Source organism: Podarcis pityusensis (assembly GCF_964106645.2).
Source record: "Podarcis pityusensis genome assembly, chromosome: 8".
Lineage (NCBI taxonomy): Eukaryota > Metazoa > Chordata > Lepidosauria > Squamata > Lacertidae > Podarcis > Podarcis pityusensis.
The window spans coordinates 15,471,242-15,495,879 of NC_138033.1; the positions used below are offsets into that span (position 1 = coordinate 15,471,242).

Below are 24,638 nucleotides of genomic sequence, written 5' to 3' on the forward strand. Positions count from 1 at the left end.
TCCTGTTAGATTGAAATAGATTGTAATGGATTGCTTTGAAGACACTTCAGCACCAGCTTGGGGGGCGGGCGGATTCCCTCCAACCCCCCCACCCCCACCCCGTCCTGTACTTTGCCAGAATAAAGGAGGCAACCCTACACGCAACATGGGAGAATGTTCAAAATGCTCTTTCAGTCACTTGACATCGCTGGTGGCCTTCGCAAACCCTGTTTCAAGAGAAGTATAATTTCCCTTTCTATACACCGTCTCCCCCACGACTTCTCTTCAGCTTGCATCTGCACATTTTGATTACCAATCAAGATCTCTGTGGGATTGTTTGAGACTCCGGATCATCAAAACCGATGTTTACAGAGATGAAAAGAAATGACTTTTGCGTACCTGTAACAGGAAACACTGCCCACCTCATTGCTGTCGACACTGTGCCTGCCGTCTCTGATGCCTGACTCATGCGATGCCCAAGACGTTTTGCTGCCTTTTGCCAAGGACAAGATGACTTTGCACTGACCGTTCCAATGAACAGAACTCAACTCAAGTGGCAGCTGAGAACTGAAATACTAGCTATGGGAGGAACTGCAGCCTCCACCGCTGCCGGATGCAGCAGGTTAGCTTCACGGCCACTGCCAACCAGGGCAGCTGCCTCCCTCTGCCCAATGGTAGGGCCATTCCTGTTGGGCCTGCTCTGATACCCCCCTCCAGAAACGAGGTTGTTCCCCTCCTGCTTCCCCTCACAACTCCCATCACCCCTTATGCAATCACTTGCGAGTGTGTATAAAGGGGCATTAGGGCTCTATCAAGCAAGGATAGAAGCAGTTTTTGCTTTGCTTTTTTCCTCCGCATAAGCTTTTAAGCAGGCAGCAATTTGTGGCATCATGCGTCAAGTGTGCCTTGTCTCTTTCAGGGTTTGTGGTGGCGGCAAAGAGATCGAGAGATGTAGCTGGAAGTCTGAAAAGTCGCAAGGCTCAGCCTGCACTGTAGACTTTGCCGCTTTCTCAGCAAGCGTCCCATAGTTTGTTCCTCCTCCTGGCTGCAAGGACAGCACTTGGGAGGAGGAAGTTAATGGGCAGGGCCACCCCTGGGGTGGGTTGTTAAGCAAGGCAGGCAGGCAGGCAGGCAGGCGAGAGTTGGCGAAGGGGAGGCAGAAGCTAGTTGTTCAGCACATCCTTTGCCCTAATGAATGAGCCTCCACTGGTGACTGAATGCTCACCTGCTCCTGGTGAGGCTATGAACAGCAAGAAAGGAGTGGCGCCCTCTGCTCATCTTTCCTTCTGGATTGGGCCCACAGAAAATGGAAAGCTGTGACATTGGCAAGGACCTACGCAGAGAATCTTGCCCAAAGCTGCCCTCTGGCCAGCACCCAGACTGAACTCTTGGTGCTAAAAACAGCATCCAGTGACAAAGCCAAATGCATTGGAGTGGGGGCTCTGCTGCTAAAACACCTGCAGCAATAGGCTTGACTGAACCACTGCTTCCTCCTGCTTTCAGGTCAGTGGTCCTCAAGGAACCAGGATCTGGGCCATCTTGGCTTTGGCTCCTCCTCCCAGAATTCACTGGTGCCAACTCTGCACAGCTGAGACGTGAGATGAGGAAGAAGAATCACCAGTGTACCTTTAAATTATTGCAGTGGTACCTCAGGTTAAGAACTTAATTCGTTACGGAGGTCCGTTCTTAACCTGAAATTGTTCTTAACCTGAGGTTCGACTTTAGCTACTGCTGCTGCTGCCGCTGTGCCACTGCCACACAATTTCTGTTCTCATCCTGAAGCAAAGTTCTTAACCCGAGGTACTATTTCAGGGTTAGCGGAATCTGTAACCTGAAGTGTCTGCAACCCGAGGTACCATTATATTATTATTATTAATTCAATCTTCATACCACCCTTCATACCACAGGTCTCAGGACTGGCTCCAGGCAGAGTGGGAAGGTCCCATTATTTGCATGCTGTTCAGGCACATTGCAGTGAAAGGAATATCTGCTTGCCAGCATCTCAATACAGGCAGAGGGCCCAGCGATTTAACATGTGCCAGCCTTTCCCCTTTGCATGGAGCTCCCTAATCTGCAACACTTTTATTAATTATTGTTAAATTTCACAGTTGAATTAGTTGATGTCATTAATCAGCAAAGTACTGACCTGGCTGATTTGGGAAAGGGGAGGAGAAGTTGCAAGAAACCCAAGGAACAAGACTGGCTTTCAAATATAAACAGCTTGCTTGCTTCTCTGTGAATAGGGAGGTTTTGAAGTAGGCTCTACTTCCAGATCCGACAAAACCACAAACTCCACCCTAGGCCTTGCCCCGTTACCAGCACAGCTATTAATTTTAAGAGCTAACAAGTCTAAGTTTGTATTGCCATGTGACACAAGGCAGTAGGGCCAGACTTCCGAAAGCAGCTTCAGAAATGCCTTTTTGGGATTTCCTGTCCCCTAGTTCAACTCAGTTTTGAACAAAGAACCATAATGCCTCCAGCTTGACAACAGCTTATCCCTCTGAGCCGGAGTCTAGAAATCATAGAATGAGTCCACTCATTTTCCATATCCTCTGGTTAGAATATTGCAAGCTCATTGTGCACTGCAAATGGGCCTTTCAGCATGGTCTATCAGTGATGCCTAATTGGACTCAAGGATTGTTATCCAGAGAGCCTTAAGTGTTCCTTTGATGGCTGTAGATGTTCCTAAATGGGCAATTCGAGCCGCAGAGACAGGTGGTCTGCATATGATAGTGCTTTTACAGCTGAAAGGGTCCTAGAGAGGGGCAGGGGGTGGGGAGAGAATAAGCTAGTGTTGCTTGAAAGGAGAGCACCTTAGGCTGAAGGCCACGTAGCTCTGGAGATTGTTGCCTTGAAGACTTGCCTGTTTGCTTCCACTCGTGATCTGCTTGTGTGCTTGTCAATAAAGCAAATGTTACAAAGACTGCATATTTCTCTTGTGCTCCTCTCTGGAAAGCTAAAAGGTTAAGGGACCCCTGACCATTAGGTGCAGTCATGGCCGACTCTGGGGTTGCGGCGCTCATCTTGCTTTATTGGCCGACGGAACCGGTGTACAGCTTCCAGGTCATGTGGCCAGCACGACTAAGCCGCTTCTGGCGAACCAGAGCAGTGCACGGAAACGCCGTTTACCTTTCTGCCAGAGCGGTACCTATTTATCTACTTGCACTTTGACGTGCTTTCGAACTGCTAGGTTGGCAGGAGCTGGGACTGAGCAACGGGAGCTCACCCCGTTGCGGGGATTCGAACTGCCAACCTTCTGATCAGCAAGTCCTAGGCTCTGTGGTTTAACCCACAGCGCCACCCGTGTCCACCTGGAAAGCTAAGTGGGGTGCATTTGGTGGGTTTCTGTTTATGACATCAACTCACAGCTTCCATTTCTTGAATGATTGCTGTGTTACGTCCCATTGTCGGCCCTGAAACTTTCCCCTCACTTCGGACTTCAGGGTCAAGTGGGAAGGCACTTTGTGCATGCTCAGAAGCACTAATCATGGGCACAGCCTTCAAGATACACCTTCAACAGCTGGAATGTGGGGGTTTTTCGCGTCCATGACAAAATATTCTATACTCTCTTCCCTTGCTGATCCTCTCAGGCAAAATACCCCACATTCCTCGGTGGAATGTCCTCATAATTCCCCCAACAGGTACCGTTGTTTGCCTTAACCTCTACACGTTAGATTTTGCCACCAGATGCTTGAAAATTAAGCCCAGCTGCATAACAGCCAGATTTTTTTAAAAATTATTATCTCTTAACAATGACATTTGGCAAAACCTGTTGGTTTCTCTTCCAAGTATTCTGCCAAAGCATGACCAGAATACAAAAAATGGGCTAAATAAATGAAAATTTAATGCAGTGACACCAAGGAATAGTAGTTGTTTGTTATCAAAGCCCCTCCAGAAATTGAAGCTGTTCCAGCTCTAAAAGAGCTTTCTCCTCCCAAGGGAGATGCAAAGAATATTTGCTCAGCAAAACAGAGAGAACACACAGAGCTGAGTACACGGAAAGTAGAAGGGGGTAGTTCTTCAGAACTAGTCTAAAGGACAGAACGTCCCCCTCCTTCCCCAATTCACTGTGGTTTTAAAATATTTTTTTAAAAATTAGTTTCCCAATATATCCCCAACAATAGCCAAATTATAACAGTAAGAATTCCCAAATTATATACCATTATCAAAGTGCCAATCAACTATCAATTAATACATTTTAGTTAAAGTGGCTCCCTGCATGGTTTGGGTGCATTTCTGATCTTATGTCACTGTGTTCCATAATCTTAATTAATGTCAGTTACATTTTAGTTATAATAATCATCCCTTAGCCAGCAGCTACATAATTAATGATTTCCATTTGTGATGTTACAATATATAAATTTAAAGCTTCAAATAAGGAACTCAAACTATTATCTTTATTCTGCCCTGCGTGTGAAAACTGTTATATCCATGGAGATTCCTTGTGTCCATATATGCTGTTGTCTCTTTAACTTCCCAGTTGCTGTTTTCTCCCATCGTGGCTTGGGGCAGAACTGAATCTCAAAGTTTCTCAGGGGTTTTATCTCTCTCCGTCCCCTGCTTCAATGTTTCGGAACAAGCGACAGTCTGCTAGAAACCATTCTGCCTCAATAGTAAAACATGTTGCAGATCTTCGCCATTTCCCTCTCAGCCTAGGAAAAGGCGGGCAGTTTTCAAATGTGCTGAAGATTTAATCCTTTCCAACTCTGCAGCATTATTATCACAGCCCCCAAATTATTTTCCTTCCAGCAAGAGATTTATGGCCTAATTAAACTTTATCTTAGATTACATTCCATCAGTAGCACACACAAATCTAAATTTTCCTTGTCTGCTGTTTATAAATGGAGGTGAAGGGAACTACTCTTGCCTTTCCAATACTGTTATACTTGAGCTTCCCCTCCCCCTTTCATTTCAGTGTTTCCATTTTTGCTTGTTAATATCAGTATTACTCCAACATCCCTTCCTCACTTCTAAATATATTTTTATTTTATATTCCAGAGAGGATTGCCAAATCCTAAATATAGAAAACGTGGGCTTCCCTCTCCCTCTCACTCCAAAGAAAATCATCTCTCAATACAAACCTTTGATCCATGTAGCTGGTATATTCCAACAGTATGTTGTTGCAATCCTTTCCTACCATGTGCCAGTACTTTAAAGCAGATTTAACATCCAATTAAACAGAGAACTTCTGCTTCTTAATAGTGGTGTAGGAGGGTTTTCACCAGGTGAGGTTTTCTTGCACTCAGCGTCTTGCTGCCTCTCACATCTCATGCAAGTGAAGCCCATTCTCCCCAGCCCTGGAGGGAATTTGCAAAGGTGATCTACCATGTCATCCTTATTTTTCGTTTGCTGTCCTGAGGGCTGCCTCCATTAAGGCAGGCAGGACCAGAAGCCCCAGTTCACTCTTTTTCTAACCCCCAACCACAACTGTTCCCATCCTGCCAAGATCTGGGAAAAGGCCTGCAATTCTTAGAAATGAAGCCCTCCAAAAGTGCTGTAGTACGGGTTGTTCACTGGATTCCATTGTTGAGCTCCTCTCCAACAACAGGAACTGTTGTTCAACTGTAGTTCAGCGATGGGATAATGAGAGGGGCACTAAAAATAATTAAGACATCCAGAGAAGACGACATGCAAAGTGGCGATATCGGAGTCTATGTAGTCGGCAAATGCCAAGAGGAAACCTGAGGCTCTCCAGATAACAGAAGCTTGTTATATAGAGAAGAGGGATTTGTTCTCTAGTGCAGAGAAGTATTTGCTTAGGGTTCACAACCTAGGAGTTTTGGGTACCGATTCTGCAGGATGATTTCTCTTGCACAAAGCCCAACTGAGATGTACAGATGTGAATACAAATACAGAGCTATAACCTAGAGGCGACAGGCTTCCTGCAACTACTTCTCACTAAAGCAGTGGCCAGGGAACCTGTTTCTTCTGGAAAGCCCCGTTCTGTCGTGGGCATCCTGCAAGGACTGTGTGGGGCCAGTGGGTGAAGCAGCAAATGTGACTTTTTGCCCAGCAGTGCAAAGGCCAGAAATTGCTACATCTCTCCTGCCCTCCCACCCCCAGCGTGTCTCCATTTGGGTGAGCAAGAGACATGATTACAGTTCAAGTACACATTCCATACAGGCGAAAGCACTCTAGGAGGATACAGAGCAGGGCTAACTGGTGTGTGTGTGTGTGAAGCATCTTGAGGGATGGATAAAGAAGCCTGGAAGACTGAATTCAGGCCCACAGGCCCAAGTTTCCCCCACTCCTGTCTCAAATAGTTTTACTCTGTTCCCGTCACCCCAGACCAAAGTGAATGAGATGCCAAATAACGATCGAGCATTTTATTAATCGTAGAGAGGAGGGGGAAAAACAAGTGTACACCAAAAAATAATAATAATTAAAAAAAAATATTCAAGAGTTTTAAAATTACATGCCACTAACAGAGGGTGTTTGTGTGTGTTTGTGTTAAGGGGTGTGTGGTTAGAAAACACACTTAGATACTTGTTCAGTGCAAGAATCACAGAGGCAGCAGCTGGGAACTAAAAAAAAAAAAAGGGGGTCAGGACATAATCAGGGCAGACTAAGGGGAGGGGAAGAGGAAGTTGGTGGTGGTTTTTCATGATAAATGCTGGAGATTCCAATTGGCTAATATGCCACACTGGATAGTCCAAGCATTGCAGGAGACAGCGACCTGATTGTCCCTCCTGCTGACTGATGTCTTCATAAAAGCATCCCTTTACCCCTCCAAATTTAGGTAGGGCCAAGCTTAAAAAGCCTGGCTAAGATACCGGATGTGTGTTTGACAAACTTTTAGCCTAGAGGCAATCTCCCAAATGCTGAGGACCCAAGGCAACACTTCCTGCTGGGTTCATATCCTTCACCGCCCCAAAGTAATATTTTCTGCAAAGAGCTGCTTCTCCCAACATGCTACCTACAGAAGCTCCTTCCAGCACAAAACACAGGGTACGAGGGGGACCTGAACTGAGAAAGAATAGTAGTGAGTTTGGTGAGAAATTAAAACAATAGGGATTTAAGCACCCCTTCCTCCCCTCTCTGGGGCTGGAGGGGAGAGGCCTCTGCTGCATTCAACTTAGAGCATAAGAGAAGTTTGCTAACAAAGGAAACCCCCCTGAGAACTAGTTAGTTTTGTAACCAATGCTCTATCTGATTAAGTGGTGTTAGAGACACTGAATGGAGGACCCCCTGGGACCTTTTAAATCGCTGGGATGGGGGAGTGGCAGGGGCAATCTGGCTGCCCACTGAGCAAAGTTCATCAAGAGGAAGGCCAAATCAATACCTCATGCACAGCTACATACAGCACTGTGGGGAAGTTCTCATGCAAACTGTGGCCAAAAGGTTACAGAAGCCCCAAGCACTTTGCCTCCCCAGAGTGTTCACATTGATCATGCCAAGTGTAGGTTTGAAGGGGCTGCTCTGCCTCTCATGAGCTTGCACCAGGAGGCAGGACTGGAGGGGGCGGGGGCGAGGGAGAGGCTGCCATTTGCTGCCACCTGGTGGCACAACAAAACTAAAGATGGAGCCTGGCTAAGATGAGATAGGGAGGAAGTATCACAGCTGCCGAGGAAGGTTTCAGAACATGGAGCTAAGAGTGGAAGAGGGAGGTGGACTCCAGAGTCAGCCACTGACCAATATCACCATATGGATCCACTTGGGGTGGGGGCTGGGGCTGGTCATAGACATGCAGGGAAATGGAGAGGGGGAGAGAAAGATCGGTCCAATTGGGGCCCAAGTGGAAGAGACAACAGCGTCGGGGCTCCTAGGGCTCAAACCAGTGCCAACACTGAAAAGAGAGAAAGAAAATGAGTTAAATTCCAAGGGTTACTTGCAGAAAGTCACATACAAATTCCTCCACTGCCATATTTCCAGATGGTTGGGTTTCTTTCTTGCATGAACAATCCCATATGCAATTATGAACATCTATTGTGAGGGATCATCAAGTGCAGAGACAAGTGACTGTACAGCCAGGAGAGGCAAGAGGGCTGCTGCTCCACCCTCTTGTCCTTGTTGGCTGATGGCTGCGACAGGAGCCGGCAGCTTGTAGGTATTAATGAGTCATCAGAAGCCATTCAGCTGTAATCTCCGTGTCACCTCAACCACCAATCTCTCCCCCGTGGAGTCAGTCCACCCGCTTAGACAATAGTACTGAGCCAGGAGGAATCGAATGGATTGTGCAAACTAACCTGACAAATATTCAGCTCCAGGGTTACAAAAAGGACAAATCAAACTATCTGAGGGTGGGGATTGAAGGAAGATGTGAGAGCTACTGCCAAAACAAAGGATGCTTGCAATGCTTGGGCCTTTTTTGTTTAGAAAGCAAATCTATGGAATGATGTGCGGTGAAGAAAATGGAAAGAGCAGCATTTCTCTCCCTCTCCAAGGACCATCTACTGAAGCTGGAAGGTGGGAGAGTCAGAACAAACAATAGGAGATACTTTACACCGCACATAGTGGAATTCATGACCATACAATATGACACCAAGGCTAGCAAGAGGCAGTAGTCATAAGGGCTATAACCTATCTCCATGATCAGTGGCTCCAGGCTACTGGGAAGCAGCAACATGCCCCAGGTCCTGCTTGTGAGCTTCCTACAGGCATGTGGTTCGCCACAGTGGGGACTAGGAGGATGGACTAGATAGGCATTTAGTCTCATCCAGGAGGGCTCCTCTTTCACAGCCCTTGCTCCAAATTCAAGCAAACCACAACGTCTGTATGCTTCCCCATCCAAGCTCTTTTATGTACACCTCTCCCTCCCACCCCTGCTGATCTTGGAGCTGGTAAAGAAAGCCTCCCCTTGCAGCAACTCCTTTTCCTCCTCACTCCTCTTCCCTTTGGCTGGAAGAATTCAAGTATCAGGAGAAACACTTGAGCACTCTTCCAAGAGTTTGCACCCATCTCAAATCTGGGACAGGAGCAAGCTGCAAGGCACCTCGGGAACAGAGGTTAAGAGGAGAAGGCCTCAAGCTGACAAGCACATCCTTCCTAGTTGGGAAGCTGGGAAGCGAGTGTTATGTCTTGACACAAGGCGAGGTTGTTCCCATTGGGGAAAAGGGCGTTCCTGACTCACCAGTCAGCGCCTCCTGGGCAAAGTATTTGACATCCACATCGGGGTCCTGTGTTAGTTTCTCCAGCACTGGCTTCACCTCATTCTGAAGGGTGCTGCAAAGATAAGAGTGGCAGAGGGATGAGTAGGAAAAAGTGAGTGGGAGGCAAGGGCAGTAAATTCAAAGGTCTTCAAAGGCCCCAAGTGCTTCTCCCACCTTCCCCCCTCCCCATAAACACATCCTTCAATTGGGAGGAGTTTCGGGACTGCTGCCATAAAGGCGCCAGGTGCAATGGTGCCCCCAGTGATCTGTCATACCTGTTGTCCAGGATTGGTCCAATTTTCTGAAGGGACTTGGCCACGTTGAAGCGGACATTTGCTACGGCGTCGCCTGCCATCCGCAACACAGTGGGAAGCATGTGCTTGGTGGTGATCTCCTGCCCACACACCTCTGACAGCACCTAGCAAAGGAAAAGGCACGATGGAGCTGGATCATGATCAAGTGGGATCCACAGGGTATGTGGGAGACTTTGAGCTTCCCTTGGCTGCTAGGTCTGTGCTGCTCACTTTGAATGCCATGCTTGCTGATGGACCTAAAATGATGCCCTAGCCCTCAGAAAGCATGGGGGGTTTCCACAAAACAAGTAAAGCACCCCTAAAATTTCTCAACATGTTTCACAGAAAGAGCATAATTAATCTGTCCCATAGGAGTCCTACAAGAAGCACTCAGTAAGGATCAGTTTGAGGACTCTCTTCCTCCTCTCAAAGCATGATGCCCAATATCTAAACCAGCAGCTTATTCCTATACAAAACAGCTCCATGAGTATTTGGTGATAAAAAAAAGAACTCTGGTGTATCCAATGCTAATTAACCTCAGAATAGATGTATGGAAAATGAATGGAAAGGACTAACTTCAGACCATTAATTTCAAAAGAACTTAAGAGACAGGCAATCCAACTTGTGTGTTAAAGGGGGGAAATCGGGAACCTGAAAGTTTTTATTCTCAAGTTTGAAAAGCAGAAAATCTCACCGGGGTGGGGGTGGGGGAGCTCTTTTGTACCTGGCATAGGAGTTCATCCCTTTCCAATGCCCCCCATCACCCTCCTCTTCCTCAGTGGTTTACACTGAAGTTAGTTTACATGGGGGGGGGGGGGGGAGGGCAAATCCAAAGTTCTGCACACAAAATGCCTCAAAAGTTGCAATTAAAAATATGCACCAGTTAATTTTGATTCAGAAAACAGTTACATGAAGTAAATCATGCAGAAATGGAAAACTCCACTAAAATACTCAAATTATTATCTGGAGCAAGAATTTTAGCTGCATCCAAATGGAACTGAAGTTTCTTCTAGGTCTAAATCATTTAACAGAATATGGGATGTGGCAATATTAGAACGATTAATGACTTATAATGACCATTTGGATGCAGTATGTCAGCTCTTGCATGCTAGAGAACACATTCTTCCCTTTGCCCTGAGTTCATCCCAACTTCCTCCTCTACCCCACCCTTGCCCCAACTCACATTGATGCAGAAGAGCGTGGTCATGCGGTGCAAGTAGTTGGGGTCATTGGACATGGCCAGCACCTTGGGGATGATGGTGGCATGGGCCCAGTCCTTGCCAAACTTCTCCACAAGCTTCTTGAGGTTGCTAGTAGCTGCCTCTCGGATAGCGTAGACTGGAGAGAAGAGCAGTGTCAGCACAGGTTAAAAGGTAAGAACGGTCTGAACTAATGCTATTGTCCAACTTCTTCAGCACATTTGGCAAAGGAAGCCACCCACCCACTCTGAAGTTTGCAAGATTTTCATGCATGTGTGGGTGCTTATTAAGGTCGTGCACCAGATCTGGCTAAAGTCCCGAGCCCAAACCAAATTCGGTCAACGGGAGGAGTGGATATCACTCTAGGCCCTTAGCGGCTCTATGTCGAAAGCCCTCTATGCTTTGCATTGGAAAACAATAGAAACCCAGCTCAATTTTAGACCACAAATGCTGCCAGGACTGAGTTGGGATTGTACTCCTATGCCTTATACATGTCACTTGTTTCCTGCCCCATTAAAATTCAAAGCAGGAGATGGAGGTGCGACAGATTTCAGAGCTCCGCTCCAAAGAACAATAGGCATCTTTCCACTGGCAATTTACATCCACTCTAACATGGCATTTGTCACTGGTTAAGCATCCCTTCCACAAAAACATTTGAAATTAGCAGTGATATTCTGGGCTGGAAATGAGGGAAGATAGGCTTTCACAGATTTCATAAATTGATAGTTCATTTAACAATTTGAATTGGTCATTGGTCACACATTTTATTCGGTGGAGACGAGACTGAAAGGCACAAGTTCACTTCTGAATCATTCTGGATGCATTGAATGACCGAAGGGGTTTTGTTTTGTTTTTTTGTTTAAGGCAGAAGGAAATGGATAAAAAAGCAGTAGCTTTTGTTTATAAAGCTTTTGGGCCTCATAGTTTTCAACAGCCCCTAACGGCCCCAGATATTTAAATTTTAGTTACATTATTCCCCCTCCACACAAAATGACTGAAATAAATTTTAATTAATGAACATCTGTTATTGAATACACATTTGTCTGGTTCAGACATTGCTAAACCAGGGGTAGCCGATGTGGTAGCACTTGGATGTCCCTGAACTGCGACTCCCATCATCCCTAACCACTGGCCATGCTGTCTAGATGTGATGGGAAGAACTGGTGCTCTTCAGGTGTTGCTGGGACTCCTAACATTGGCTACCTGCACTAAACCATAGTTTAGTGTTACAAGAGCAAGCCTCAGAAGGCTTCACGGTCTCATGCTTCCCCTCTGGTGTGGCAGCAAAGTGGTTCAGAAGCCTTTTTTCTACCACTGTATGTTTGCCACAGCCTGCAGTGTCATCTGAACTTGAACAAGCAATGGTTAACCTTAACTATGCTTTCAAAAAACCATCATTAATAACACAGTTTAGTCTGTTATCTGATGTAAAACAAAGCAGAAGCTTCTGAGATGTGCCACAAGCACGAGGTTTTCTGTGGCTTATATAAACCATAGCACGTGTAAACTAGGCTATTGAGTTAATGCAGCAAACCACCATGGAAACAAGCTACATTGCCTCTCCATCATTGTGAAATAATAGCATTGAACTTGGGCTTAATTGCTCCTGTAGCTGAAAAAGAACTCTCCCATTCAATATAAAAAAATACAACTTTTATTCCTGCACTAAAAGCTTAGATGAGCCAATTCTCTCTGCTGGAACAGGAGCTTTCATAATGGATCCCATTAGCTTTGAAATATACTTTCCATGTTAGAGATCACTAGTTGGATATAAAGTGCTTGATATTTTAAAGAGATACAAAGCACCTGGGCCATAATTCAAAGAGCCACTTTAGCATGTGCTCTTGGTCTCCCTTCCTCTCTACAGCCCTTTTTCCTACAAATAAGGGTGATAAAAATCACCCCTCTAGTTAACACGGATAGACTGCCCCTCTAATTCTTGTCCAAATGTGGCATTCTACCTTCCTTTATTTGAACAAATGCAAATGTAACAACAGGGAGAAAAAGGGTTAAGGGAGGAAAGAAAATGTTTCAACTTAAGAGCCTTACCGTGATCCACCAACCATGCCATGCAAAGGGAATTTAGCTTCTCGTCAAAGAACTCCACACCCTACAAATTGCAGAGAGCTCAGATTAACTTGCGATAATGCTGTTTATGGGATTCTCACAGTCAGAAACAAAACACGGAGAAAGTGGTATCGCTCATATGGCAGGTAGGGAGCAAACCAGTACAAAGGTTGTGAAAGGTTCTAAGTTTTTAAGCTGAATGGTTAATACTCCCCAAGCAAATGGGCAGTAACTAGCAGTTCCCACAAGGCGGAACACATACAAAAGCTTTCACAAAGCCAAACAATGTGCCTGCGGCAACCCAGGCCCAGCTGACCCAAGAATATTTGATCACTGTGTTCTCCCAGCATGTCAAACTCATACGCAAAAGCCAAAGATGCACTTACTAGCTGCCCAGCCAACAGGGGCATGTACTCAATGATGGCCAGTCGCACACGCCACTTGGCATCCTCTGCCAACTCCACAATGGCTGGCAGCAGGGACTGGGACAGCTGCCGGATGCCAATCACCTCATTCACACAGTCCAGGTTAGAGATTATATTGAGTCTGACTTCTGGGCACTGCAGAAATGTGAACACAGTGACATCAGAGGGCAGTTCCACCTCCCAGATGCAACCCCTAAAATCCACCCACTCTTCTAGACGACTGCAAATACTTGCGTATCATCTTCCACCACATCTAAACTAGGCTTGCAACCTTTCGACTTGGTGAGGTGGCTTTGATTTATTTTCTTACTACCCCAGCTTCCCTCCATCAAAAATCCCAAGGTGGCGTACATGTGGGTCCCAGGCAATCAACTATCTAGGCACTGACAAGACTCAGACTTGCTTAGCACCAGCAAGGTAGTGACCTCATGCACCTTCAGATCATAATGGGCACAGCCTCCCATTTCAGAGATGGAAGATACCAACCCTAATTTAAATGGGCCTGATTTGGCCATATAAGCCCTTGAACACCAAAATCAAGGGTAGGGGTGGTACTATGTAGGAACCTACATAGGTCCATCCCATTCATTATTGAGTTTGTTCACAAATCTTTCCAGTCCCAGCTACTTAGCACTGAACCTGGAACCCTAAACATATAAAGCATGTACTCTATTACTTTTCTATGGCCTCTCTTTAGAGAAATCGGTCATTTATGACTCCAGCTGAGTTCCCAGAATTCCGGGGGGGGGGGGGAGGGGGGACACACACCGCATAGTTAATTTACATGTGCAGTGTGCAGAAACTAATCAGCTAATCTTATGTAACAACTCCCCCAGTATCCAACCTGGTGCCCTTCAGACACTGTTGGATCCTAACTCCATCAGCCCCAGCCAGGAAGGCCAATGGTCAGGGATGATGGGAGTTGCAAGTCAACCACATCTGGAGGACACCAGGTTGGGGAAGGGTATATTTAGCACTTCCGAGGCAAGGGAGTGAAGCAGCCATGAAATAATGCAACTTCAGGAGATCAAGGCAGAGAAATGCTCCTAATTCTGAACAGTTTGACACAGAACTGTTAACAAGTGGACCAAAGGAAAACGATGGGGGGGGGGTCCACTCACCTCATCTTTGAGCTGAGCCAAGAAGAGAGGCAGAAGGTGTTCAATCGTGTTGTCTTTGCCCAAAATAGGAGACAATCCCATGATCACAGATGCCAAAGCTGATTTTACATGCTGATTGGCATCCGACACGAGTTCCTGAATGGAAAAAAGTAGTATTAAAAACAAAAACAAACAAACAAACAAACAGAAATTTACTTGCTTGCCGTGAGGCCAACCAGAAACACTGAACTCTGGGTGGCTGACAAACATAAAATACAAGCAAATGGGACACACCGAACACAAATGTATCTGCAGTAACTCTTCAACCCATCTGCAAATCATACCTGTCTTACTTTCTTATTCTATTACAAGCAACCTTTATACCATGGGTAAGCAAACTAAGGCCCGGGGGCCAGAGCCAACCCAATCGCCTTCTAAATCCGGCCCGCGGACGGTCCAGGAGTCATCGTGTTTTTACATGAGTAGAATGTGTCCTTTTATGTTAAATGCATCTCTGGGTTATTTATGGGGCCTACCTGGTGTTTTTACATGAGCAGAATGTGTGCTTTTATTTAAAACGCATCAGTGGGTTATTTGTGGGGCATAGGAATTTGTTCATCCCCCCCCCCCCAAAATAGTCCGGCCCCCCACAAGGTCTGACGGACAGTGGACTGGCCCCCTGCTGAAAAAGTTTGCTGACCCCTGCTTTATAATGTAAATTGCCCTGTGATTGTCAGGTGACGGGCAGTATATAAATTTAATAAACAAACAAATAGTTAAGTCGCCCCCTGCTTTAACAGTGAGACACTTGACTCCATGGTTTCTTCAGCCCTTAATTGTACTGTTATTGCAAGCCGACAAATGCTTCAAAAAACAAGCTCAAGACTCACTAGAGATTATCGCGTCCTGGAACATACCTTAATGCAGGGCAAGATCTGGGTCATAATGACATTTTCACGGCAATCAGCAGACAGGTTTTCACAGAACTCTTAAGGAAAAACAGTAATCACGTTGTTAGGGCTTCACAACCAAAGTGGTGCAGTGGGAATGCTGTTTATCTGGCTAACAAAGGAGCTCATCAGGAAGATATGAGCTCTGAGTTAATCTAGTAGTCCATTAGGCATCATCACTCCACTGTCAGACTTCCTAACACACCATAATGTACAAATTACTGACCTCCAGAAACACATCTTCCTGCAACTGAATTTAGACAAGTCTCTCGTTTCTATAGAGAGTGTCATTTGGCTGTTTAAAGGTTAGTTGTTGCGGCATTATAGAACTACGTCATGTGCTACCTTTTTTTCCTGACCTATGTGTGGAGTCTTGTATCTGTACTACAGCCACACCAAATCACAGGAAGCAAGGCTTGTATTTTACTGTATATCGGTTATATTCTAAGCATGTGCCCAACTATCATAGCTATGTAAATAAGGCTTGAAAAATAGTAGGTGTCATTTTTAAATGGGTCCAGCACACAGACCTTGAGTGTTCTGAATGGTAGAGCCATTTCACTTTCCCTTTAAACATTTTACCTCTTATAAGCATTCCTTTTCTATCACTTACATTGTCCCTCTCCCTAGCTTCTTCAAGATGTCAAATAACAAGTTCAGAATAAAGCCATGTAGAGGGAACAGAAGGTATATACAACAATGAAAATCTGATTTGCAATATTTGAATTATTTGAGTGTTGAATTTACCTTTTCTAGAACAGAAATAGCAGTATTTGTAGCACAAAACATGAACAGCTGTTTACAGGATTTCCGATAAGTGAGAACACGGATGGGGCAGGAGCACCCCTCAGAGAATCAATTGTTTTGATTCCAAACAATTGGAAAGCACAAGCCGCCACCACAGGCATTGTGACTGCAACTGACCTTTGACTTTGTGGGAGGCAGCAGCCCGCACTTCAGCTTCACAGTCTTTCATCAGGTTCTGGAATGCTGGGACCAAGTCGGTTTTTGTGATTTCTGGACCGACAGCTTTCTGGAGCTATGGGCAAGAAAAGGCAAAATATATGATGATGATCCCAAATGGATCCCTGCCAAAAAGACTTGTGCTCCAACTGAGAAATACCCAGGAACTGTAGAAATAAGAGGAAAGGACACTGCTTCTGACCAGAGGAATAAGAGCACGAAGTGAGTTTTTGCAACTTTTTTTAATAAGTTGAATTGAGAGGTTTTTCTAAAAAAAGAAATAATGTGTGTATACACACACACAAAGTCTGATTTTCAGATGATTTGATCAAAAGGCTGAGTATAAATCTTAAAAATAAAATGAATACCACACAAGCACTGCATGGATTCGTACTAACCTCCGTGAACTTGTCAGCCACCATGTAACGGACCCGCCAAGATTTGTCCTCTGCTGCTTGCCGTAGTGTTGGCATCACCAACGATTCCAGGTCCTCCTGGGGCAGGAGCTGTGCAATATTAACACAGGCCTCCACAGCTAACAAACGCACAGAGTCCTGTATGAGAGACATGAGAAGGGTTACATGTGTTCTAGTCTGCCCCAGCCCTCTCCCAGAAAGCAAGGTGCCATCACACAGACCTGCTCATCAGAGGCCAAGTTAGAGAACATGGGGATGATCTCGCTCTTGACATGTTCCAGCTCCAAGACCTTTGCGAATTCACCCAGTTTAGAGGCTGCCGCTCGCCTGACCATCGGAGTGTCATCTGAGCACAAGTTCCGGAAGTACCTGCAGGAAAGGGATAAGGACTGTAAGCTGGGAAATACAGAGCCGTCTGAATTGGTGTCTCTCACCCTTTGACATGGGTGACCCAACCAACAGCCCCCAGACTTAATGTAAAGCATCTCACTTACTGTCGGAGCTCAGCTTTGACCGAACTGGAGACTCGAGGGTAACAGACACTGAAGAGGCCACAAGCAGAGGTGCGGGAGGTGAACCAGTCACCTCCTGCCAGGCGCTTCACGAGGGGAACAAAGTGGGCCTCAAGGTCAGATGGAGAGTGTTCATGGGAGATGGCTCGCAGAGACTCCACCGCTTTGTCCCGGACCACTGTCTCCTCAACAGTAGCAAGGCTCTCGAGTGGAGGCTGCAGCACAAAGAGGGAGGATAAATTTCACATTAAATGCAATGTCTGCAGCTTAGCATATCAAAGAGTGTTGCAACACCAAATGTGTTACTGCCTGACCTTTTTCGGGTTTCTTATTACAGTAAGTAATAAGAGAAATGGAGGGGGGAAATTTGAAGGAAAATGTGATGTTCTGAAAGCTAGATAAATCATCTAAAGATGTGGCATCCTGTCTATGCAACTTCCTCTCAAGGGAATGTAAGACTGGCTCCATGTCAGCTTTCTGTTCCACATGGGTTTTTAATAGCTTTTAGTATATGAGTTAATTCCACTTCTCCAGGTTTCTAGGCATGTTCTGCTCCATTCGTAATCTAGTTTACTGATAATCTAGCAAGGGTCCCCAAGGCAGTATGTGTGTACACACACACACACACACACACACACGAAACTAAATTTAGATATTTTGGTTTTGTACACTGCCTTGGATTCCCCCTCTAGGGCCAAAACACAATTTATAAATATTTTTTATAATAAATCAGCAAATCCCTCAAGGAAGAAAACAGTCTTCTAATACAGCGTGCCCCTGTTACAATCTTTGGCCCCTGTGCGATTTATGGAAATACAGAAATTCTGTTTTCAAAGAAGTATGAAGAGAAGGAAGAAGATTTGGAAAGCAAGGGGTGCGACCTGTATTGGTGTGTGAGAGTGGATGTCAAACATGCAAAGAGTCCAAGTACAAGGTTACAGCATCTGTTATTTTCGGGCAACATTGTTGGAAGCAAATGGGAAAGGCATTCCATATACCATTAAGCTGCACTGTAGAAGCAGGCAAAGGGTGGATGCATGCTACCATTTTACAACATATCCTTTTTACTAATGGGCAGTATAATTCAGAATCCAACCTAGGACCACCCTCAAATCTGCTAATGACCAACACTTCCCCCACCAAAGTTTGAAAGGAACAGAGGTGTTAGAAAATCTCACATTCTCCCACTGTGGAGAGCACCCTTCCCCAGTCATTCACTGGACTTACCAGCAAGCAATGGACATATTCAGGGCCCCCAACCAGAGCTGTGAAGGTTCCCAGCTGTTCCGCCAGAGCAAGTAGCACTTCATCCTCATCATAAATAGTGTCTGTGGGGAGAAAAAAAAAGCAATTAAAGCAAATCAAGACTAAAATCTGCATTGTCAAGAGCACAGAATCTGGAAGCTAACATGATGTGAGAATTTGAAGATGTGAACTATTGCCCTCCAGTGCAGGAAATACGTATACCTTGGGCACAAGCAATCCCATCAGCACAATCTTGAACCAACTAAATTCAGCAAGGATGCAGTCCCTTTCTTTTGGCAAGGCTGCATTCATCAGCAAAGCTTTGAAAAGGATTTAAAATTCTGCAAGAGTCTCAAGTGCCGCTGAGCACGTATATACTGCAGCCCTAAAAAGGAAATCACTACAGCTTTGGGAAAGGGATTTGGGGTACCGCCCAAGCTGCAATTCAAACTCACATGCATCACAGCCCCTAGACTCAATTCTTATTCCCTAAAATCAGAGTTCCTGGTCTTTTCATTACCTGTGAGAAAAGGCAAAAGCTCACTGCGCGTCCTCTCAACTCCCAGGGCCAGAGCAATGGTAGAGAGTTTCTTGATGCTGTTCAGACGAAGCTGCATAGGGGAGAAAGAAATCAAAATAACATATTTTTTAAAGGTGAGCCACTAATTTGCCAGCCAACCCTGATTCTTCGTAAGATGTCACTGGAGTACAATCAATATAGCAATAGCAAGTTTAAGTGGTATGTAGTCAGAAAACATGCATGACGCTCAAGAAAAGGTCCATGGGAGGTATGGCTTTTGCCAACTCTGAAATAAGCAGGCCATAACTTGTGGGAGCGAGAAATGGGAGGAAATATTTCAGAATGTCCCCTGTAACACTCTTGATTACATACAGAACAAACGTACTTTGCAAATAAATCCACAAAAGTGGATGGCCTACTTATCATTTTTACACTACAATATGCAGCCAGTGTGGCAAATTGAGGGTACCAAATGGGACACTTCCTGGACAGAGAAAGCCTGGAAATAATTAGCTGTGCACTCAGCAGATTGCTGTAATGTGCTGCAAGGAATACTGGACTACCTATGTTTTCCAAAAACATGCCTGCTAGTTTGCCAAGTGGAACCAGCCAATAGAAACATCTGTTTGTTTTAACGCAACTGCACTAACTTCCAGCCCATTTTTGAAAAGAAAAAAGTATTAGCAGATGTCCTGGGAGCAGCAATACTGTATGAGTGGAACATAAATATTATCTATACAATTCAATAAATAAAACACCCAATTGCTGAGATGGGCTGTTTCCTGTTATGAATCACCCAATTAATCATCCACCATCCCTGTCAGAAAAGTGATTTCTGGAAGACTACGACTGGTGGCAGATCATCATCATGCAGCAACACCAAAGGGCAGATCCATTTTCATTTTTGAGGGGACTATGAGATAACATCATGAAGCCATCTAGAACAATGAGTTTAGTCAGGCGGGCCCAGTAATAGTTGAGGGCAAAAGGTGTTTTCTCATTAACACCCCTTTCAGTTTACTTCTTCACTCATTTAGCACGCAGTGCCATTAAACTATTGCTTGTAAATCCCACTGTTTTGAATAGTTAAAAGGAAAGCCCCCAAAGCAGCAACTCATAGTTGTTCTTGCTTTGCTGGGTAAAGGGAAACTCTTTGAATGACCTGGAGAGGGGCAGGGATACCCCTACAAGATTGCCTACTGTGAAGGGGGGTGGGGTGGAACAGTGCTGAGCAGGGGCTGGCAAAGTTTTTGTGGTTTGGGCTGTTTCATGGTCCCGCATATGCCGAGGTGGGCCGGAGTGTGTATGCGCACGCACACACATGCACAAATGCTATTTCTGGCACGAAGGAGGTGTGCGCAGCTTCCCATTGGCTGCAGGAGCTTTCTGCAGCCAATGGGAAACTGGCCAGCATCGCGGAAGGCGCTCCCTGATCTGCTCCGCGCTGGTTTAGGTTGCAGACCCCTGGTGTTGAGTGTTTGACATACCAGAGAAGATGATTAGGTACATTACACCTATCCCCTCTTCCAATCTCTCCCTCAATGAAAATATCTCTGGCCACCTTGCCAACCTGGCCTCTGGTCTGCTGATGCTGTAGTAAAATTCCTCCAATCTATTACTTTAGCACGGTTGATCTCAACTATATTACTGAGGGTAGGTGAGCTTGGAGAAATTACTCTCTCCCAGCTGTGCCCCCCCCCCCCGGGAACTCAGGTTTGGAATCAGAATAGATTGGAGGGCTGGGTGGAGAGAATGATGTGGTCTTCCTCCAGGCTTTTCATCTATTTAAGTGGCAATCTGCTGTGTTTGAACTTTGTGCAGGACAATTAGGACAAACTGGAAATTCTGCTGCTATACTGCCCACCCTGCTGTCTAGCGGTCTCGCTGCCCATATCAAGAGGTGACCTCAGCTTTGTTGTTGAGCGTGCCCAGGATTGTTCTAGGGGATCCCAACACCCACCATATCAAGGGCAGCTCTGGACCAGACAGCCAGAGCAGTCCCAACATGCCACTGGCCCAAGCCATGTAGCAGAGAACAATATTGATTTGTTTTTCTAGTATTATTAATAATATTATTACTGTAGAAAACGCACAGAGAAAAAAGATTTCACTTGTTTAGGCTGGCACACTAGCTATGACCTTGGGCATATATGGGCTAGCTTTCAAGCCCTGATAACCTACTGAATTTATTCCTGCAATGTGTATATGTGGAGGAGCTGCAACTGAAGCTGAAACTTCAGTTAGTACCCCTGTAGCCATATTCTGTATCATCTGGGGCAGGTGTATATATTATGCCAGTACTCCATCATATTTTTGTTTGTCATTATGATATGTATTTTTCTGTTTTTATATTGTAAGCCACCTTGTGATCTTTGGATGCAGGGTGGTATTGAAACTGAATAAAATAAATGATAAAAATCTTCACTGACTTTTGTTCCACCCCTGAGCCCAATTTTAAGTGCTGATTTTGACGCTGGCATCTGAAGGAGCACCTCTCCCCACATGTACCTACATATGCCTTGAGTTGTCATCTGATGCTTTTCTCAAAGGGCTCTTGCCAAATGAGGAAGGAAAGGCCTTCTCAGCAGCCTCACCATCACCACCTGTGAATTGCCTTCCCCAGAGAAGGCATCTATTTTAAGATATTTGCAGCACTTGGAAAAGCTTTCCTTTTCCCCAGGGCTTTTAGTATCTACTGTTATAACTCTGCAAAATTTTAATTCCTCTGTGGTGCATTTAATTTAATGTTGCATAGCTGTGATGCTCTGCTCAGTCTATATTTATATATAGTTCTGAAGCTTTTGTTACTATATTGATAGCAGAAATTATTATAACTTGTTCTTGTTTTTTCTTGCAAGCCCCCTAGAAAATGTCTCATAGTGCAACTCACAAATATTCTAAATTAATAAAGATGGAGAGCCTTAATAACACCTATCTCATGCTACATGTATGCACTGCACTGCACTGCGCACACACACACCCATCTCCCATACCTTTCTATAATACCTTAATGTAATGTAACACGGGAAACTAATTTACACGAAGAGGTAGGTCTTACTCTCTAAATTCAACAGGGGACAACAGCTTAAAAAGTAAGAATCAACAACGATAACAAGGGATAAAAGTAAGAAAGGGAAGCCGGTTTACAACCGTCAAGTAATTAAACACATTTTACATCCAAAAAAGAAAAACCCTAAGTGACACCCTGAAGCCCTTTTCATCACATCAAATCACAGCTGAGAAATAGCACATGTACGTATTCTTCCAATGAACCTTTCCATTTCCCTCCCCCAACCCTTTACTGGCTTTTAGACTGTTAACTCCTCAGGGCAGAGACCTTGTTCTGTGCTGTTCTACAAACAACAGCTTACTGTGTAGCTGTTTTACGTACAAAATACCAAGGAACAGCTATTTTAGATGCACCTCGGTTGCCACCTCTGCTAGCCCTCAAACAATTCCATCACTGAAGCTGTTTGGGGCCCAAACACATCTATTGTATCACCAAACAGAGTACTATATTATGGGAGGTATTGAGGGATGCAGCCATTCCCAATGGGCAGGCACCATGCTAGCTAGCATTAATCACAAATTCCAAAACTATGCATTCCTTACAACCAGAAGCCCAAGTAGATAAGAGAGAGAGAGAGGGGGGGGGGAGGGAGGGAGAAGGGGAGCAGTCACGCACCCCACATACATAGTAAGGCTACCTCAAAGATGGCACCCCTACTGAGATCTCCCCGCCCCCATGAATGGCTCCTCTCCATGACAATCAGCTATGCACCACTTCCTCGTCTATGTCCTTAGCCTAACAACCCCCTGGAAAAGCCGTAGCATGACGGGCGTGAGACCCCTCACGTGGAGATCAGATCAAGACGCTTCCTTGATTGGTCAGGAAACACCCGTATAATGAATAGGCGAGGCTCGACCCAATCAGGAGCCTCCTCTCGCCATTCCGTCAATATATTTATTAAAGGAAAAGGCGACCCTCCTCCTGATTGTTTTGATTAACCCCCATACTAGACAAACAGGTCGCCCAGCCAATCACGTGGCTGCTCGCAACACGGACGAAGGGGAGAGTCACTGAATAATACGGACCCTTCCATTAGCCAACACCCTGCTCCTCGCCTTCTCAAATGAAAATCCTTACAGCCAATCCGGTTGAGCTTCTGATCGCTCACACGCGGGGTTCTCGGATGAAAAGCGGCCGCTGATTGGCTACTGTAACCCAAGGCGCGGCTTTCGGGCCCCGGCTGCCCGAATAAACTCCGGTCGCTTTCCCTTACGCGCAGGGAGGCCTCGGTTGACGCGAGCCGTACCTGAACGTCTTCGTTCCGCAGTTCATCGATCAGCACAGCAATAGGGTAAAGGGAGTCATCTCCGTCGGCGGCCGCCATCTTACCTCCCGGCTTCGGCTCTGAAGGGTGCGCGGGGTTCGCGCAGACGCCTTGCAGGGGCGGCTCAAATGCTATTGGCTGCCTAGGATGTCACTCTCAACTATTCCTGAAGCTAATTGGCTTGTTTCTAGCACTCTTCTGTACTCCTGTTTGAAATAGCCTTCTATCAGTCATCCTCTCTCTTGCTGCCCATTGGATTAGACATTCAGAATTAGACCACTCATTAAAAAGCATTGGGAACGGGTGCCCTTAAAACCCACCTCTTTCTTATAGCCATTGGCTAGATGTACTCTATCCCCACCTCCGTCACCCTATCATGGGTTGAATTTTACATTTGTATTCCCAGTCAATTCAGCTCTGCGGGCACTCAAAGGAAATGCCCCTCCATCCTTGGCACGCTATTGGATGGAACCGAAATCCCGCCCTCCATGTTTTGGAAGATGATTGGCTGTTCATTTTTGAGCGACAATGAAGCGTATCCAATCGTAGGCATTTGCTTCGCCGAAGAGGCGGAGATGGAAAATGAGAAAGGGTCGGACAGCGTCCATACGCGTTGCCGAAGCGACCGCGCGTTATTTCTGCCCGCCGGGCGACGGAGTTCTCTTCTGACGTCACTGTATATTGTGGCGCAATTTTAAAACGCAGCCATATGATGTCATCTTTGTGGGATAATAGAATAAACTAAAAAAATGCAATGCATAAAAGTGTTACATATGTAACCGCTATTCACCATAGAATTGGAAGGGACTCCAGGAGTCATCTAGTCCAATCCTCTGCAATACAGAAATCTCAATACATAGCTCCTCATCCAATTTGAAACCATACCTGCCCCTGCTTAGCTTTGCTAAAATGTACTAAAGAAATGAACCTATGCTGCCAATTCTCATAGTAGACCAGTATAAATTAGATAGCACATAAGCGGCACACAAAACACTACTAAACCATTCTACGTTCTAAATCTTATATTAATAATCCAAAAATTGAGAGCTGTGTACAAGATCTACTACAGAAGCCACAAGCAGAAAACTCATTCAAATTGTGTCCAAAAGGAAGATTCAGTCTTTAGAGTTCCTTTAGCCAGGCTTAGTAAATGAATAAATGCTTAAGTCAAGAAAGAACTTAACATATGAAGCTGAATGTATGTAAATGCACCAAAATATTGAGGGAGAATTTCCTGACGAAAGAAATTAAATATTGTAGCTTAATCTAAGAAGAAGTGTAACATATGGACTTGAATGTTTATAAATGTATCAAAAGCGCGAGAGAGAATTTACTGAAGAAGCCCGAGACTCTTCATGGGCGAAACAGGTGATAAACGCTGGCACCCTGTCTAACTCTTGTGCATAACATCACTGACACTTCGTTTGATCAAACTTACCTTTGTTGATATCTACAGGAGCCTGGGTAAAGGAACTCTAAAGACTGAAAGAGTTTTCTGTTTGTGGCTTCTGTTGTAGATCTTGTACATAGCTCTCTCAATTTTTGG

The 24,638-nt window shown here is 45.2% G+C and overlaps 1 protein-coding gene across 1 annotated transcript; it reads right to left on the bottom strand.

The window, feature by feature from the left end:
- Window positions 1-6,290: 6,290 nt before the first annotated feature.
- On the bottom strand, window positions 6,291-23,232 carry PPP2R1A (protein phosphatase 2 scaffold subunit Aalpha). Its single transcript, XM_081016549.1, has 15 exons — window positions 23,075-23,232; window positions 18,759-18,849; window positions 18,221-18,321; window positions 16,976-17,208; window positions 16,703-16,850; window positions 16,464-16,619; window positions 16,027-16,141; window positions 15,070-15,140; window positions 14,174-14,308; window positions 13,014-13,187; window positions 12,610-12,670; window positions 10,545-10,699; window positions 9,344-9,486; window positions 9,050-9,141; window positions 6,291-7,765 (listed from the first exon to the last, which is right to left on the bottom strand). The coding sequence occupies exons 1-15, from the start codon at window positions 23,150-23,152 to the stop codon at window positions 7,749-7,751; spliced, it is 1,770 nt and encodes a 589-aa protein (XP_080872675.1). The 5' UTR covers window positions 23,153-23,232; the 3' UTR covers window positions 6,291-7,748.
- Window positions 23,233-24,638: the final 1,406 nt, after the last annotated feature.